The sequence below is a fragment of the Myiozetetes cayanensis genome, unplaced genomic scaffold (genome assembly GCF_022539395.1).
Source record: "Myiozetetes cayanensis isolate MyiCay16 unplaced genomic scaffold, myiCay2020 scf6-25, whole genome shotgun sequence".
Lineage (NCBI taxonomy): Eukaryota > Metazoa > Chordata > Aves > Passeriformes > Tyrannidae > Myiozetetes > Myiozetetes cayanensis.
In genome coordinates this window covers 478,341-497,626 of record NW_026087853.1, presented here as the reverse complement: position 1 = coordinate 497,626, position 19,286 = coordinate 478,341, and the positions used below count along the sequence as shown (strand labels likewise).

The 19,286-nt window shown below is 55.6% G+C and overlaps 1 protein-coding gene across 3 annotated transcripts in view; it reads right to left on the bottom strand.

Moving 5' to 3' along the window:
* Positions 1-5,299, bottom strand: part of TRIM9 (tripartite motif containing 9) — a 58,405-nt gene extending 53,106 nt beyond the window's left edge. For 2 of the 3 annotated variants that reach the window (XM_050336115.1, XM_050336116.1), the window contains exon 1: positions 4,435-5,296. In XM_050336115.1, coding sequence (XP_050192072.1) covers positions 4,435-5,250 — 816 coding nt within the window. In that variant the 5' untranslated portion in view covers positions 5,251-5,296. Of the gene's footprint in view, positions 1-4,434 lie in introns of all 3 variants that reach the window. The other variant, XM_050336117.1, reaches the window with a different exon arrangement.
* Positions 5,300-19,286: the final 13,987 nt, after the last annotated feature.

Sequence of the window (19,286 nt, the reverse complement as noted above, 5' to 3'; positions counted from 1 at the left end):
TCCAGACCTGTTTCTGCTTTGCCACAAGGGGAACTGGACAGGCCTGACCTGCTTCTCAAGGCAGATCCCAACCCAGAGCCTTGGTGTAGAATCATGGAATTGTTTAGACTGGAAAAGATCTCTAAGTCCAACTGCTCCCCAGCACTGCCAAGGCCACCACTGACCCATGTCCCCAAGTGCCACATCCACAGGGCTTTTAAACCCCTCCAGGGCTGGGGATTCCACCACACTCCTTTACAGGACTTGTGCTCTAAACCCTTCCCCAGCTTCCTTGCCCTTCCCTGGATGCACAAGGCGAAAGGAATGTCAATGGGATGGTAGTGGAGAGAAGAGGCAACGCCCCCATGAGCTCCTGGGAAGAATCCCACGATCCCAACCCAAAGGAGAGGGGAGCTTTCTGCTCCACTGCCCCAAAAGGGAGCAGAAACTCTTCACCGTGGAACCACTGACTTCTTCAGCTTTTTTTTTCCCCACAAGGTAGATCCAGGTTCAAAGACAAAAGGAGCTTCTGGCAGGCATGACCCACCCCAGGGAGGGTGTCCAGCCATGGGGTGAGCAGTGTCAGGGGCTCTGCAGGGCACAGCCAGATACACCAGTGACGGGCAACAGTGGGATACCCTACGAGAGAGGGGCAGGAATAACTGCTCCACATCACTGCCTCTCCATTGCCCAACCCCAAAAATCTTTCAAACCTGCTTAAAACCTGCCACCAGAATCCACAAACTTCTGGCAATCCTTTTCCACGTGAACCAACAAGGGTAAAATGTTGTTGAGACAGAGCCCGATCGACTGACGGGTGGGATTTCGGGGCTGTCAGAGATGGGAGAGACTCTGGAGATCCCTTCCAGGCCCTGTGAATTTGAACACACACACCCCCACCCATCCGTGTATCCTTCCATCCATCTCTAAAAACACATCACCAAGCTGCTGAGCCTGCACTCACCACACACTTCCCAGCAAAAGCAAGAGGGACTCGGATGTGCAAAGAATAAATGATTCAGCTCCATCTTGTGCTTCTGCTCCTGATATGCCAAAAGCAGCACTCCAGCTTGCCAGGATAAAACCCAGACAGCTGCAATATCTGCGCAAAACTGGGACAATTCAGATTAAAAACCCATTTTCCTCCACGTTCCTCTGGATATTTACCCCTCTCCCGACAACCCTCCTGAAAGGGAGATAGGAAGAGAGAGAGGATTTCTCACAGTCTGTGTCCATCTCCCTGAATTACAACAGATTATTCTGAAAGGCTCATCTGTGAGAGCCACACAAGTGAAAATTGGGGCAGTTCCCGTGAAAAGCCCTTTGCTCTCCAGATCCCAAAGCCGAGCATGCTGCACTTAACACGGATTGCCCCAGGCTTGGCAATCACCTACTGGGGCGTGAACGCTGCTGCTTTCAAGAACAACAGCTCGTGGAGGCACTCCCGGGTCATCACAGGCTGCAGTGAGAATCACAAACCCCTCCTTGGGTCAGAAATGAGCAGCACAGATGGATCCCAAAGCGGGGTTTCACACGGAGAGGTGTTGGAACGGCAGGAGAGAATTCTGGAGCTGGGTGTTAACTAAAGGAGGGTTGGTTTGGACTGGAGATTAGGAAGGAATTGTTGGCTGGGAGGGTGGGCAGGCCCTGGCACAGGTTGCCCAGAGAAGCTGTGGCTGCCCCTGGATCCCTGGAAGTGTCCAAGGACAGGTTGGATGGGGCTTGGAGCAACCTGGGCTAGTGGAAGGTGTCCCTGCCCATGGCAGGGGGTGGAATGAGATGGGCTTTAAGGTCTCTTCCAACCCAAACCATTCCATGATTTGTTCAGCCTGTCCTTTCCTAGGAGCTGGAGGCAATCATTACACTGCTCATCAGGGAGAAAAGATCAGGCAAAAAGGGACAGACACCCTTTCAGCAAAAAAAAAACAACACCCAGAAACTTGTCCATGAGTTTCACCTGCTCAAATCTGCAGGTGTTTTGGTTCCTTAACGCCCAGTCCCAACCAGGATAAAGCTTGAAGCTCAACAGCGTTGATTTTATAGTTTGGATAACAAAAATCAAGGCCAACAGCCTCTTCCCTTGATTTTGTTAAGATGGCACCTCAGGGAGCAATGTGAGCTCTGGCCCTGAAATCACTCCTTCAATTATACCACAACACCGTATTTGACACAAGAGACTCTTTTCCCTCCCCACCAAGCACAAACCAGGGAAGAGACACAGACCCCTGCAGAAACACAGCTCACTCGAGGCAGGTGAGACCTCACTTTGCAATTTCCAAAAATCTGAAATCAACTGCATGAAAATGATTATCTGAAATAACGCTACAGCTCCACATCTGTTACCTACACCAAGGCAATACTGAGTGGCTACAGCTCTCCCCTGGGAAAAGGTATTTTGAAGGAAAGGCCGAGCCTTCAGGGAGGGATAAACCATCCTAATCAAGAACAGAAGGACTGAAATATTTGAGTGCTTGCAGATGAAGTTGTGCAGATGCTCACGTGTGTTATCAGTGCTGCACCTCAGTCACAGCAGGGGAAGCCAAAACCTTATGGAAAGGCCTGATGCCTGTTAAGATTTCTCTTGTTTGGGAGCACAGCACTGACAGCTGGACCCGGCTCTGCTCCTGCTCTGTGAGCACAGACCAAAGGGGTTCGTCCTGCAACCAAGAGCTGAGCCAGGAGGACCAGGTTGTGGAGGACAGGCTGCTCTTGCACAGCGAGCACTCACTGGGTTTCGTAACAGGCAAGAGGAATGTGATGCTCACAGCATCCAACAGCTCGTGCCACGCCAGCACGGAATCATGGAATGGGTAAGGCTGGGAGGGATCATCTGATCCAACCTCCCTGTTCAAACAGGGCTCCCCAGAGCCTGGCACTCAGGACTGTGCCCAGGCAGCTGTGGAGTACCTCTGGTGAGGGAGACTCCACAGCCTCTCTGGGAAGCCACATTAGGATCACAGAATCATCGAATTCCAGAATGGTTTGGGTTGGAAGGGACCTCAAAGCTCATTCCAAGCCCCTGCCATGGGCAGGGACACCTCCCACTAGACCAGGTTGCTCCAAGCCCGGTCCAGCCTGGCCTGAATAGGAAAGTTCTTCCTTATGTTCAGGTGGAATTCCCTGTTTTTCTGTCTCCACCTGTTGCCTCTTGTTCTATTTTTGGCACCACGGAGAAGAGCCTGGCTCCATCCTGTGCCACCCTCCTTCAGAGCCCCCAGGCTCCTGGGGGGCTCCTCAGGTCAGCAGTCACCTGTGCCACGGTGTTCCCGCTGGCTTTGGGATCCCTGACTGCACCCTGTGCACGAGGACAAGGGCAAGGGCACCAAAACTGCTCTGCCACAAGAGCCTCACCTCTGCTGGAGCACTGGGAAGCCAGGGAGGAAGAGCTCCTGCTCCCAGCAAAAAAAGGGTCAGGAAAAGATCCTTCCAGCAGCTTCAGGCACCACCGAACCCTTCCTCCCACAACAACATAACGTGTTACCCTTTTTGGGGCACCGTGACAAGCGACAGCTTGTCCCTGCGTGCACCCACTGACCCAGTTCGGGGTGCGGAGCTGCAGCCCGGCCACCCGCATCCTCCACGGAACGGGTGCTTCCAAAGCGTGCCTGAGACGTTCCTGGAAAGCAATCCAGCCGAGTCCCTTCCACCAGGCAGGTCACGCCCCCCTCCACCGCTCCCCAGGTCGCCCCACCTGCTCCTGCCCGCTCGGATTCGCCGGAGCGGGGGCCAATTATCCCAATGTTCATCCAAGGAGTGACGCCCATCCCCTTGTGCCCTGTCCGCCCGTGTCCCAGTCACTTCTGCCCCAGTTCCTTCGGTCACTGGAGGAGGGAGGGAGGCAGCGGGGTGGACGGAGCTGAGCTGGAGGTGATGATGGCACATCCCCGCCTGAAGCGCTGGGATGCTCTCGTCCAGCGTGGACGTGTGTGGGAGCGAGTACGCTCCCGGGAGCTGATCAGTATTCCATGAGAGGCTCCGCTACCGCGTTGCCATCCCTCCTCCTCCCTGTGCCGGAGGAGGTGGCACCCCTTCCCCAGCAGCACCCCACGGCGCCCAGCTCCCACCTCCCCACATGCTCCCCACGCCAGAGATGTCACACCCCCTCCTCCCGAAACCACCGCTCCCTGTTGCTTTCCCGGCTCTGCGGCGCAGATGTCCCTGATCCACCTCCAGGCCCTGCCAGGCGTGATTTGGGGACCCATGAGAGCATCGTGTGCACGACTTGGGGACCCATAGGAGCATCAGGTGCACGACTTGGGGACCCATAGGAGCATCAGGTGCACGATGCCAACCTCCCCACGCCGGGAGGGCAACGCTCCTCTCCGGCAAGGATGGAAAACGCAGTGGGAGGGGGCGGGTGGGGGTGCTGGGAAAGATGTGATTGATGTGCGGGTCAAGGTGTGCCGGGCAGGTGCCACCCCACAGCGGGGAGGGCACCCCGGGGCCGGGGCTCACCTTGTGGAGCTTCCACATGGCTCCCAGCGCCTTGACCTCGTGGCTGGAGTGCTTGCCCTCCTCCAGGCACTGGTAGCAGACGGGGCTCTTGCACTGCACGCAGTACATGCTGTGGTTCTCCAGCTCGTGGTCGGTGCAGGTGGAGATCTTGCGGGGGCTGAGCCGGCGGCTGACGCGGCCCTGGGCCGGGGGCACCAGGCGGTGCTTGGCCAGCGGCCCCCGCGGCGGGTGGCACCGCAGGCGGCACGGGTCGCAGTAGAACACGTCGCACTGCTCGCACATCACGGCCGCCTCCTTGGGCGCCTTCTCGCAGAGCTGGCACCGCAGGGCCGCCGCCCTGCCCTGCTGGTAGCGGTCGATGACGCCCTCGAGCAGCCGGTTGCGGGGGAAGCCCCGCAGCCCGCGCTCGTCCAGCACCAGGCTGCGGTGGCACTGCGGGCAGGTCAGGCACGCGTTGCGCGGCGGCGGCGGCGGCGCCAGCGCGGCGGGGGGCGGCGGGGCGGCCGGAGGGAACACCCGCACCCCGTTCGGGGACTTCTGGCACGGCGTGGTGGGAGCGCTGGCGAACCCCCCGTAGGAGCCGTAGCCGCTGTCCGCCTCGCTGTACAGGCTCATCTTGTCCAGGTCCAGGTAGTCATAGTCGGAGACGGCCGAGCCCGAGGCGCGGCGGCTCTGCGGGGACTCCGAGTCCGGCGTCTGCACCAGGATGTTGCGGGCGCACGCCTGGCACAGGTTGTGCGAGCAGGGCAGGATGATGGGCTCCCGGTAGAAGGAGCCGCACACCGGGCATTTCAGCTCCTCTTCCATCTCTTCCATAGGGGGAGCGGAAGGCGTGCGGCGTGCGGCGGGCGGGCGGGCGGCCGCGGCGGAGCCCCGAGGAGCGCGACCCGCACCGCACCGCGCCGGGGCGCCGACTGCCGCCCGCCCGCCGCCCGCCGCCGCGCGCCGCGCCTCGCCCCGCCCCGCGCCTCGCCCATTGGCCCGCCCGCCGGCGCGGGGGGAGCGCTGCGCGACGCCATTGGCCGAGCCGCCCGCCCGTCAAGCCCCCGGCCCGCCGCGAGCGCTGCGGGGGCCGCGCGCGGGGCTGCGGCGGGGCCGGTGTGAGGGGCGAGGGGCTGAGCGGGGGCTCCGCGCCCGCACCGCGCTCCCCACACCGCCCCCGGGAGCCGCCCCTGCGCCTTCTCGCCCCGCGGCGCCGCCTCCCTCGCCCCGCGGCCTCGCGTTCCTCGCCCTCGCCGCGGGCAGCGCGCGCGGTGCCCGCAGCATCCCGCCCCTGGGACAGCGCGGCGCTCCCGCGGCTCCCGCTCTGGAGCGAGAGGCGCTTCGGGAGCGCTGGTGGCACGGGGTCCGCTGAGGGCTTGGGGTCGCGGGGCTGTAAGCGGTGATTATGGGAACGGCCGCGCGCGTGTGGTGGATTGCACCGCGCTCGGTGATCCTGCGGCTTTTCCATGGATCGCAGCGCTGGGATTGCGGGGATGCCCCGCGTGGGGAGCGGGGCGCGGTGCCTGAGCCTGGGACGCCCCCGTGGGGACGCGCTCCGCCACTGGACGAGCGGGAATGGGGCCCCGGGGGCTCCCTGTGGCTCCGCTCGCTCTGAAGGTCGACTGAGGTCTCCAAAATCCCCTGGCAACGGGCACGGTGGAAGCGCGGGTCCTGCTCAGCCAATGGAAAAATGAGATTGCTTGGAATGCCTCTGTGTTATCTGTCACATCCCTCTCTCTCTGCACACATTCGGGGCTGCCCGTTGGCACAGATGCTCTGTGCCTCCCAGAACGGTGGCTTTGGACTGCGTCCAGCTCTGGGGCCCCAACAGCAGAAGGACGTGGAGCTGCTGGAGCAGGTCCAGAGGAAGCCACAGAGATGCTCTGATGAGCACTGGAGCCCCTCTGCTCTGGAGCCAGGCTGGGAGAACTGGGGGGGTTCGCCTGGAGAAGAGAAGGCTCCAGGGAGACCTGAGAGCCCCTTGCAGGGCCTAAAGGGGCTCCAGGAGAGCTGGAGAGGGACTGGGGACAAGGCATGGAGAGACAGGACACAGGGAATGGCTTCCCACTGCCAGAGGGCAGGGTTAGATGGGATATGGGGAAGGAATTGTCTGTGAGGGTGGGGAGGCCCTGGCACAGGTTGCCCAGAGAAGCTGTGGCTGCCCCTGGATCCCTGGAAGTGTCCAAGGCCAGGTTGGATGGGGCTTGGAGCAACCTGGGCTAGTGGAAGGTGTCCTTGCCCATGGCAGGGGGTTGGAATGAGGTGGTCTTTAATGTTCCTTTCCAACCCAAACCATTCTATGACTTCTCTTGGGAGAGGAACCATGACCTGAGAAGTGTGGGAGTTTGGAGGCAGAGAATCCAGCCTGGGGCTGGAGTTTGGAGCTCTGGGAGGCTGCAGAGTCTCTGCAAAGCCACCGTGGGGGCAGCGAGGGGCAGAAGTTCAGCTCCTGATCCCGTATGGGCGATCAGGATCCTGTGTGGGGCCCTGGCCCAAAGGAAAAGATGGCCCTTTGCCACCTCTCGTGGCAGTTCCTAAGGATGCAGGGATACTGGCTTCAGGATCCTGGTGCTCAGTGCTAAACCAGGAGGTGACACAGGGGGACAGGTGGCAGAGCTGGGGAAACTGAGGCAGCTTCACAGCGACTCCCCAGGACTCTTGAGAGGGTGAGGACTGGATGCACCCAGGAGAGGCAGTGACCTGCTTGGCACTGGAAATGTCCTGACGTTCCCCAGAGTGCAGGGAACTGGTTTGGATCCCGCTATCCCAGAAATCAAGCCACCACTTGCCACCACCCTTGGGTGCCCCCGTTCCCGTGGTGGGGAGATGGCAGGAGTGCTGGGGGACACCCTGGGGCTGTGTGTCCCCTGCTTGGATGAGACATGCTCAGGGGCTCCGTGGGTCCACACAGTTCCTGGGATCCAGGGGGCAGGTGCAATTCCAAGCTCCCCACATTGGTATTCAGATGGAGAAGCCCACGAGCTGAGCTGCACAGGGAAGGCACCACCATTCCTCAGCCTGATAAGGAAGGACAAGTGATGAGGAGAAAAGGGCCTTCCGAGTGCTTCTCTCTTCTTCTCTGTGCTTTGTTCTTCCCTCTCTGCTTCCTCAGGCTCCTGCTGGCTCCGTATCCACCGTGGCTTCCCTGGACTCTGCTGTGCCTTCCTCATTTGCTTCCTTTTGGTGTCTACTCAGAGCTGGTCCTTTTTCTTCCCCTGCTCTCATTCCTCGAGCTGCCCTTTTGCTGAAGCAAAACCATCCTTTCTTGTTTGCCTCTCGTTTCCCGTGGCCATTTTTCACCCTGGCAGGGTCTAGGATTGCTGGAGAGATCCTGCTGATCATGGAAACAGGCAGAGAAAGGAAAAAGCCCTACAGAGAGGAACAGGAACGTAGCCAGCACGTTTGGAAGCAACACTTGGTCATAAACGCTCAGCTATTTTCTCCTTGGCACTGCAGTTTGTGCCTTCCCTGTTCTCCCAGGGAGCATTCCCGTGCTCTGGCTGTGTTTTATTTACAGCTGTCACACTTGTCAGTGCCCTGAGAGCTCTGAACCTGCACTAATTACTTGTCCCAACTTCAATTCATTTGTCTGATGTCGCTGCGATCGGCGATTCCGAGTTAAAAGGATGGAGAAGTCATCTTGTAGTAACCGGCTCCTGCTTTTCTCGTGTGGTTCTTGCCAGGAGCTTCACCTTTACACAGAATCAGGGAATCATTTACCTTGGAAAAGGTCTCCAATGTCCCTGAGTCCAACCTTTGACTGATCCTCACCTTGCCACCCAGACTGAGTACCAAGTCCAGTCATTCCTTGGACACCTCCAGAGATGGGGACTCCACCACCAAACTGGGCAACCCCTTCCAATGACTGACAAGCCTTTCCTTGAAGAAATTCTTCCTGAATTTCCTGCTCTGTATCCTGCTGTGGGAATGTTACATCCCCATTTCTGTTACATCCACCCTCTGCTCCAGGGGGATGGGAAAGACATTGTGGGGCTGAGATAGATCAAAGTCATGGAGACTCTGGAAGTGCTCTTGGATCCTCTTGGTGAACTGTAATAATGATGACATCAGTCACCTGCTCGTGGCCATCTCCTCCATGCCCTGCCAGCCTCCATATATCATGGAATCATAGAATCATGGATTGTTTTGGGTTGGAAGGAACATTAAAGACCATCTCATTCCAACCCCCCTGCCGTGGGCAGGGAAACCATCCACTAGCCCAGGTTCTTCCAGGCTGGTCTTGGACACTTCCAGGGATCCAGGGGCAGCCACAGCTTCTCTGGGCAACCTGTGCCAGGGCCTGCCCACCCTCACAGTAAAAAACTTGGTGTTTTTTCCCTTAGGAATCTTGCTTGGGAGTCAGGGGCTATTTTTTTCCATTTCAACAAGTATTTTCATGTTGTTCTTATTACTTTGATGACAAACAACCTGCACTTTTCCTTGCTTTGAGCAACAGCGAGTTCTGAAACCTCCCCGGCTTTCCATTTGTGTTTGCAGGTGGACGTGCAAACAACGAGGCTGCTCCAAGGTCTCCTGCTGGGATCCCCACCAGCAAAGGGATTGCAGGACATTAGGAAGGGAAAATCAATAGGATTCGTGTTGCAGGCCGGAGGGAGGAGCAGTGGGACACGAAGCTGAAGGCTGCCTGCCGCTAATTAATCTTCCAGCGTCATCGCTGTGATGGATCAATCTCTTATCCACGGGAAGCCTGATGGGATCTTCCCACAGGTGTGTGGCTGGCAGGGTTTGGGAAGGTGACAGATTGTCTTGCTCCCCAGCACAGGGCACTCAGGGCCAGGCTGGGATTTCAAGAGGAAAGGGGGAGTGGACAGATGGACAGGGGGTTGTTCAGGTGTTGGAGAGCCAGGAGAGTGAGTTTGGGTTGATTTATGAGGCCCTGAGCTGGGCTAGAGCTAATAAATAAAAGAGGAATGTGCCAAGACAACAAGCTCTGCTGTCTCTTTATTCATCCCACACCTCCAAGTGATAAATTAGAGTGTGGACAAGGGCTCAGGGCTCCTGAGAGGAGGGGCTGGCACACGGCTGGGGATCCCCAGGGTTTTCCCAGAGGTGTCCCCATGCCACTGGAGAGGCTTCAGCTGTCTGATGGAAGCAGATCCTCCACTGCCATGTGGGAAACCTGCTTCAGGCTCTGGAAATGTGTTTCCCCTCGTGCCTGGAGGTGCCACACATGGTGCCCTGTCAGCCACAGAGGGCCTCTGGTGCTCCTGTACAACCCACTGTACAGGAACACTCCTGTCTCCCTGTGTCTGCTGGGAACACCTCAGTGCATGCAGCCAGAGGTTAAAGTTGTCTTTTTATGTCTTTTATATCTTCAAGGCATTGGCAGCTCATAACTCATCCCGTCACCAGCCAATACACCCTGCTCCTCCTTCTCCTCCATCATCTTGAGTGGATGAGCCTTTGGCTGACAGGAGAAATCCTGTGTGAGTGACCTTGAAATCCACATCCCTGCTGCCATTCCCCTCCCTCATGCCATTCACAGTTTACAGCATATCCTGCTCCTGAGGACAGCTCCTGGCACTGGGACAGCTGCTGAGGTCACTCTCATCTTTGGTGCCCAGACCCTCATCAGGAATGCTGCTGACATGTCTGGCAGGGTCCCTGCGCTCCCAGAATTCCAGCAGGAACGGCCCCTCCCCAGCACAATTTCTTACTGCTTGCATTGTTTGCTCCAAGCACCATTTCAGGTGCAATGAAGGAGCTCAGCAGGTTGAAAGCCCTTCCCATTTGTTTCTGAGGTCTCCTCTTTGCAAGGGGAAAACGCCAAATTGTTGTGGATGATCAACCCAGGTGGCATCTTTGCCTATTTTACCTCACTGTCCCCAACATGAGGGATCCAGGAAATACTTTGTGCCTGTAGCCAAACCTTCAGGTTTCTGACCATTTGGATGCCCAGTTCTCCAGAATCAATTTACCTTTGTCCAGGAAAGGTTCCTTCCCACCACTCAGAGCCTGCTGCAGGTAAAGGCTGCTGCCAGTTCTGCTGCCTCACTTCTGGCAGGGAATTGCATATTCCTGGGATAGTGGTGAGGTTTCCTGTAGTTAGATGGGTTATGGAATTAGAGGAGAGCTTCTCAATGGCAAAACACTCAGAGTTAGAATTTTTCCTGTTGTGTAGAAGGCAGGCAAAGATGCCCAGCACAGGAAGGAGGTGGAGCTGATGGAGCGAGTCCAGAGGAGGCCACAGGGATGCTCCAAGGGCTGGAGCCCCTCTGCTCTGGAGCCAGGCTGGGAGAGCTGGGAATGTTCACCTGGAGAAAAGAAGGCTCCAGGGAGACCTGAGAGCTCCTTGCAGTGCCTGAAGGGGCTCCAGGAGAGCTGGAGAGGGACTGGGGACAAGGGATGGAGGGATAGGACACAGGGAATGGCTTCCCACTGCCAGAGGGCAGGGATAGATGGGATATTGGGAAGGTATTGTTGTCTTTGAGGGTGGGCAGGCCCTGGCACAGGTTGCCCAGAGAAGCTGTGGCTGCCCCTGGAAGTGTCCAAGGCCAGGCTGGCCAGGGCTTGAAGCAACCTGGGCTAGTGGAAGGTGTCCCTGCCATGGGACTAAATGGCTTCTAATGATCCCTTCCAACCCAAACCACTCTGTGACTCAGTGATCTGCTCCCCAAACAATGACACCCGTTTGGCTGATGAGCAACATCTCCAGACCTGTGTACCCACCTCACCAGGGCAGTTATTCACTGCCACCCACACAGAGTGGGTGTTAAACAACCCTCTGGATCCTTAAACTCCTTAAACCAACCCTCTGAAGAACCTGTGGAGGTGGCCAAGGCTGCTGTTGCTGCTGGCAGTGGGGAGGCCCATTAGTGAGAAGCACTAACGAGAACATTAACTGTGTAACCCATTTAAATATTTAACGAATTTTTTTTTGCCTCTAACAGACTTCAATTACAATTGCTGAGCACACATTTTCCTTGTTAAATCAGCAGTTAAGCAGCAGCACAGTGTGAGGATAAACCCCCAAATGCTGAAGAATTGCTCTGCTCTGAGGACTTTCCAGCAGGAATTCCAGCCATAACCATGGGCATCGGTGGGGAGGGGTAGGGGGGGTGGAATGCTCCTCTGTCAGCTCCCAAAATAACTTCTTCTGGAAGTCACTCCTGGAAATAAGATGGCAAAGTTGCTCCATGAAGGAACTGCCAGGCTGGCGAGGCGCCAGGCCCCCGGGGATGTCTGACTGCTGCAGGAGGGAGAAGCCAAATGATGCCTCAGAGATGTTTTGAAAAATCTGTAAATCTAAATTTGCTGCTTGCTTGCAAAGGTGACATCATTTATTTTTAAATTGGGTGGTTTTTTAATTTTTTTTTAAAACTTGGGGGAGTAGTGGCAAATTTCTGATTTTAATCGACAGAGAGAGCAGGAACCGCTGGTAACACACGGGAAGATATAAATTGTGACGCTCCTTTGACCGTCCTGCCCACTTACTCATCTCCCCCGAGATTAATGCCCCACTTCTCCAGCCTGTGACTCATCCCAGAGAGCAGCAATATTAAACTCAGCCCACCAGAAAAATCTGTCCTTCCTCCCACAAGCTGGGTTTGTCTCCATCCTCCTTTCCCTGCTGCCCGAAGACTCAGCTGGGAACATTTGAGATGTGCTGGAGGGGTGACGTTCCCCGTGTCTTCAGCGTTGAAAAGGAAACTTGGATCGAAATTTATTGGCTTCACAAACAACTCAAGGCTTGTTTAACCATCCCTGGAAGTGTTCAAGGCCAGCTGGATGGGGTTCAAAGCAACCTGGGATAGTGGAAGGTGTCCCTGCCCATGGCAGGGGGTGGAACGACCCGTTAAGGTCCCTTTCAACACGAACCATTCCAGGATTCTGTGATATTCCCATTTTCAGACAATTTCTGCATCCTCTGAGCAGAATGTGGCTCATTCATCATGATCTAAACCTGTTCAACCTCTACCAGCCTCTGCAGTACTGCCTGTACCTAAATGAATCTAAATTCTAGAATTACAAGTTTTAAAACCTAAAATCTATATCTGATCTAAATTGTATCTAAATATAATAACAAAACCCGATCTGTTGATTAGTACCTGCACTCAGCCAGGCATTAGAGAGGGCCTTCAGGAACAGTTTCCCCATTAAATTATGGCACTGGGCTATTTTCTTGTCAAGCCTCCTTCCACCCTTCGCAGCTTCTGGCTGACAACTTTTGGGGGAAACTTTTTTGGATGTACCAGGTGGGAGGCTCAGATCTAACGTATAGCTGAGCCCGGCGCAGATTTCTCCTCGCTGCCATGGCAACCAACCCAACTAAAAATAAAAGAAGTATTCCCATAAATGTCAAAACACTCCATGCTTCCGTGACGTATGGAGTATCTGACCTGGAATCTGCAGTCATTATGTAACGGTGTTTAACACCACGGTAATTACATGGCAGAGTCGTCTCCAGGTTGGGTGGGTTTTTTTTTTGCATAAGTTTGGGAGTCGTTCTGCCTCCCTGTGTTCCTCGGGATTCGTGCTGGTAACGGGATGGAGGTGCTGGGAGCAGCTGTTCAGCATCTGCTGCAGTGTGTTACGTGTGAAGGGAGATGCTCAGCTCGTGGAAATGGTGCCACTGTCCATCTGCTCCCAAACAACCACCAAACAAACCCGCTGAGCCCAAAATATTTGGGGCTTTTGGGAAAGCTGCCCGTGCAGGCGGTGGCTCCGCGTGGGTTCAGAGAAGCAGCCTGGAGGGAGGAACCCTCAGGGAGCAAGGAGCGCTTATCCTGCTCCCTCCCAGGTGTGCAGGGCTCTCACCAGCCTGTCCTGCAGGAATTGGCAGCCCTGCCCGGTGTCCCTTTCCAAGGGCTCCATCATCTCTTCCCAAATCAGGCAGGGGCTCGGGAAAAGAGCCTGGGGAGACTTGCTGAGGGGTGATGTCTTCGTGGTGGACATCTGATGGTGGGTGGGATGAGAGAGATGGGCTGATTCCCACGGGATGAGTTTATCTGTTGCTCTGAGTGGCCTTCAGGTGAAGCCTGTGACTCCAGGACCCTCACCCTGGTGCAGAGGCTCCACCAGAGGCTGGGGGTGCCTGTCCCGAGGCCGGGAGAAGGTGCCTTCTTGGCTCACCATGGGTTTGAGAGAATCATGGAATGGTTTGGATTGGAAGGGACCTTCAGGACCATCCAGCTCCAACCCACTGCCCACAGCACCTTCCACCAGACCAGGCTGCTCCAAGCTGACCTGAGCTGAAGCCACAGTGGTGACCAGACCGTGGCAGAGGCCATGACAGGATCAACCCTTCCACCTGGCAGCCCTTGGAGCCAACAGCTCCAAACTGAAGGCTGTGGGCAGGACAGCAGCAGGCAGATCCTTCCCAGATCCTACAGCTGTCCTTTAGGGCTGGGATGGTGGCACTGACCCCACGCTCCAGCCCTGGGTGGGATTGGTGTCCCTGATCCCACGCTCACCCCTCCCAGAGGAATGGCTGTTTCCATCTCCCTGGCACATCTCCCCCTCTCCCCACCTCGGGGAACACGGCGTGGGTGTTCCCACCAGGCTGTTGCCGTGCGGTGACACGCTCGGATGAATCAGGGAGGTGGTGGAAGCGCTGAGGAGACGTGAGGGAAGCAAAGCAGGCGCGTTCCCGTTCCTGACGGCCCACTCCTCGTGCAGACCCACCTCTGGCTGCCAAAGTCACATTTTACATCTCAATAAAAGGGTGAAACAGAGATATATTAGCATTTGGAGATATTCTATGGTTTTTTTGGTTTGCTCTCCTCCCAGGTGGCAGCGGAGCTCAGGGAGGATGCTGGGCAACATCCTGGGGCAACATCCAACCCAGGACCTGCTGGACACTCTTCCAAAGGTTCTTGCCCACAATTCCTGCTTCCTCCCTGCTTTTGGCTTTGGTTTTTAGCAAAGAAACATCAAAGGCTTCTTCCAGGAAAGCAAAAAGGCATCATTTTCATGGAGACTTCAGCCACCCACTCACTACAACCCTTGCATTGGAAAGGGCTGCAGAAATGCCAGCAAAATGGAAGGTTTGGGGACTTCTTTGCCCAAAAAAGTTGTGGTTGCTTCATGCCTGGAAGTGTCCAAGGCCAGGTTGGACTGGACTTGGAGCAACCTGGGCTAGTGGAAGGTGTCCCTGCCCATGGAAAGGGGTGGGATGAGATGGGATTTAAGGGCCCTTCCAGCCCAAACCATTCTGGGATTCCGTGATTCTCTGACCCTGTGCCTTAGGGCAGAGCTGTGGGGTGTCCAGCAGAGAAGGGTGTGGGGAACAGGACTGGGAAAAATCAACCTGCAAAGGAAAAGGGGGAGAATTAAAACAAGTCAGTCTCGTCCTTCTGGACCCCAGAAAAGCTCTGTTGAGGAACAAATCCACCTTGATGGCTTCTTTCAACCACTGGACATCCAGGAGCCAGTGGTGAGTGCTGGTGCCTGGCCCGGGGGGTTCCAGCATGAGGCACAAGTGGGACAGGACAAGGAAACTCTGAAGCATTTTCCGATGTAAGAAAGGGAATTTCTCCGAGTCTGTGGGCTGTGGCAGCGTCTCCAGCTGATCCCTGCATCCCACGAGGCTCTGAAGGGTGTTTTTCCTCCCCGAAGCAGAGTGACAAACAGGTGACACCGTGCCCGTCTTCCTCCTCCTCCTCTTCCCACGGCTGCTCTGCATCCATCCATCATCCCCTCCCTGTGCCAACACCTCCCCTGCCTCTGCTCCCAGGAGCTTCCACTGGGTTTGTGTCGGCACTGAGATCATCCTGGCTTTTTGTTTTGCTGGAGATCCCTTCTCCCATCCCTTTTTATTTTTTTCCCTTTTTTTTTTATTTTTTTTCCTGCTGCCATGGCAACCTGGATAGATTCTGGTCACGGCTTTGGCCTCCCTGGCTGCAGATGGACACAGGAACATTAATCAACAAGTGACACAGCTCCCTGGGGACTGGCAGAGCTGGGAATGTCCCCTGTGGGCAGGGATTGGGATGGATCCCTGGCAAAGGGCAGCGCTCACCCTTCCCTCAGCCTGCAGCTCCTCCAGGACTGGGTGCTGGAAGGCTTTGAGGGGTTTATTTTGGGCAGTGACCACCTGGGATGGCAGGAATTGGGCCTGTGTGTCATGATCCATAGAAGCATAGAATCATGGAATGGTTTGGGTTGGAAAGGAGCTCAAAGATTATCTCATTCCAACCCCCTGCCATGGGCAGGGACACCTTCCACTAGATGGGTCGCTCCAAGCCCCATCCAACCTGGCCTTGGACACTTCCAGGGATCCAGGGGCAGCCACAGCTTCTCTGGACAACCTGTGCCAGGGCCTGCCCACCCTCACAGGGAAGAGTTTGTTCCCAATATCCCATCTAACTGTGTGCTCAGTTAGATAGGATATTGGGAAGTGGGAAACCATTTCCCCTTCTCCTGTCACTCCAGTCCCCATGGAAGCCAATCCATGGCCATTCCCACCCTGCTCAGCCTCTTGGATTCCAAAACTACCAGGCAGCTTTAGCCATAGAGGAGGGGGAGATGTGCCCACACTTCCCATCCTGCATTCCTGAATCCAGAGCATCCATGAGCTCCTTCAGCACCTGGATCCCCGGGGCTGTGGGTGTTGAGTGCTGCCTGTGTGACCAGCACAGGGTGGGTTTCCTCTGCCCAAGGAGAGGGATTGTGTTTGAGTGGCCCTGGGTGACACCTGGGAGGAGGAGGAGGAGGAGGTGGGCAGTGTTTGTGGTGGGGGATGATGTCGTCTCCCCTCCTTAAAATTATTCTGCTCCTCAGGTTCTTCCTGGGACCAGATTTCACATTCTCTGTCAATGTATGGTGCTACCAATGGACCTTCAGCCTGAAGATTATTTGCATTTTAATAAACTGCCTTTGGTGGAGAACACCCTCCTCTATTCATCACCCACAAAAGAGGAGTGAATTGAAAATTATGCTGGAACTTTAATGCATCTGAGAGGAAATTGCAAAGCTCTGAGTTGAGTGCGTTGAGAAATCTGGAGATGAAACGATCCCATCTGGAACAGGCATCAAAAAGGAGCAGCATCTGCTGATGCCAAGACCGCACGTAGGGACTGGATTTGGGAAAGGATGCTCTGGAATGGAAGGGGTGAACTTTTAGGGATGGCCACTCGTGGTGGACTCCGGGCTGGGAGTGTCCCCAGCCATCACCAGTGGGGTTGAGTGACCCTTCCCCAAAGGACCTCCTCCTGGTGGTTCAGGGACTGGGATCTGAAGGGAGATGTTCTCTCGAAGCCCCCACGGAGACGGTGGGCTCGGGTGGGATGTGTTCAGGGCTGGGAAAGGAACGGGATGGAGCAGAAAGGCCCCACGGGGAGGTGTGGAGGGTGGGAGGGTCTGATATCCATCCTGCTGCGATGATCAGAGCAGCCTGCTTTCCAAGGGGGATACGCAGGCAGGACAAGTGGCTTCCCAGCTCCCTTTCCCTGTTAATCCTCCCTGGCAGCAGCTCCACCCGTGCCCGGGGGACGGGGGTTTGCTGGGGGAGGAGCAGGAGGTGGGCAGATGAAATTACGGAGGCGGAGGCAGGCAGGGAATGGGATCCCAAACTCCGAGATCTCCATCGTCTTCCCTGTCACTGAGCTCGGGGAAAATTTAGCACCATCTCCAAGAGGAGCAAACCCATCTCTGCTGTTGGCACTTGGAAAGAGGCTCCTCGAGCTCCCTGTTTGGATCTGCTCAGCAGCTGCTTCCCTGAACCTTGGGCTGATGGGATCCTGGGGAGCCTGGGCTGTGGATTCCAAAGCTGGTCCAAGGGCATTTAAATATCATAAAATCATGGAATGGTTTGGGTTGGAAGAGACCTCTGCTCTCACCAGCCCCTTCCTGGGGCATGGAATACCCCAACCACAGAAGTGTGAGGGAGATTAGGAGAGAAAAATGCATATTATTATGGCTGGGAGGAAAATATCAGCAGGGAGAGGAGGGGAAGGAATGAATCATTTTTGACAGATATCCCCACACTGCAAATGCTGTCTGGCTGTGGAAAAAAATCTTCTAAGCTAAGGGGAGCCTCATTGCTTACCTAAACAGTCAGAGCAAAAATGGAAAAGCCTTCATAGAATCACAGAATGGTTTGAGTTGGAAGGAACCTTAAAGATCATCCTGTTCCAACCCCCTGCCATGGGCAAGGACACCTTCCACTAGCCCAGGGTGCTCCAGACCCCATCCAGACTGGCCTTGGACACTTCCAGGGATCCAGGGGCAGCCACAGCTTCTCTGGGCAACATCTTTGTTACATCCTGTGGTGGCCAAGACTGAATCCCAAAAGCCTTAAAACTCAAACCATCCCCAAAGAGTGGTCTCTGGATCGGGATCAGTGAATACTCTGTCTCTCCACATGCAGAGGATTTATGGAAATCTTTGGAAATACTTTACAAGTTCTCCTCGTTTAGTCTGTATTTGAAATTGTTTTCCAAGGTCTGGTGTCTGTGGGACTCTGACCTCGGCATCAAATGGCTTCAATCACTCTCACAGTGGTTTTCAAACCAGTCCATTAATTCAGTTTTTGGGGTGTTTCTTTAGCCCTGGGTAGCCCTGCTGAGGACCTTCTCTCCTGGTGCTCACTGCAGCTGTGGTTCTGCCTTTGTGAAGCAACAAAAGCTGCTGGGGGACTGAATGCAACTCCTTAAATCCCAATTAATGGTTGTCATCATCTACCCTTACATAAATAACCAGCTGTAGCGTGACACAACCTTACAGTGTCTGTACAAGGTGTCCTGACTCACAGAGCAGCAGGAAGAAATAATAAATGCTGAAGGAAAAAAAAAAAAAGAAAATCTTTATCCAAGTAAGGAATAAACAAGACATTTGCCTTCTTGAAAGAGGATGACTCTGGAGGTGAGAAAACTCTTCCAGCACAACAGTTCCCAGGCACCACTGACTCATTATATTTATAGGAGAAATTACTTTTCGTGGCAAAATTCCAAGCAGCCACAGGAAGCTTTAATCTGCAGGCAAGGGGAATATGGCAGAGACCCCGCTGGTGGTGGCTTGAATTCCTAAACATTGCCCTGTCCCTCCTTATCGGCGCTTCCATGGGCTGCCAGCCTGAGCCTGCCTCCGGGGCACCTCAGCCGATCTCTTCCCAAAAGTGCCTTAAAAAGTATGTGGTGATATCTCCTGGCGAGGAAAAGCGTCCGGCAGAAGGTGCCGTCTCCAGGATGCTCTGGAAGGGCGGCAGGGAAAGCCAGAGCCGGGCAGAAGTCACAGAGAGCCTGGTCAGCACACCTGAGGATTTTATAAGTGAAGGGAGGCTCGCAGGGAGAAGTGGCTCCTTCTCCACCCGCATGGACGATGCCTCCTGCCAAGTTCCCCTCCAAAACGGCCACTCCGCAGGGAAGCAATTCAGCTCCTAAAGTTTTTTTTTCCCAGAAAGGTGTTTCCTTCCTTCAACACCCAGCAGTGGGGACACGCGTTGCTCCTGGTTCCCCCTCCCCGAGCTCTTCCCGAGCTCTCCACATCCCCCTCGCGGCACGGGGACCTGTGGACCCCGGGGATGGAGCACCCCCAGGGGGGCTGGCAGGGGATGGAGCACCCCCAGGGGGGCTGGGAAGCTGCAGGGACATCAGCCTGTCGGGGATGTTGCGTAAGGCAGCCGCATTCCCGAGGAACGCGCTCCCGAACTGCGCCGGATAAAAATATCCCGGGAATGCGCGTTGCTCTGACTAAAGCGCTGCTAAAACGGGAGAGTGCGCAAATCCCGTTTTAGCTGCTCCTCCCGAGCCTCCTGCCTCTCCTCCCGCGGGGCTGGCGCTGCTCTTCCCGCTGGGATTGTGCCTCGCACCCCTTCTCCCCAGGGATGTGGTGCCCGAGTGCCCCCCGTGTCCAGGGAGGTGATTTTTTTAGTGGGACGTTCTTTGCACTCACTGGAGGGGGGTGAAGAG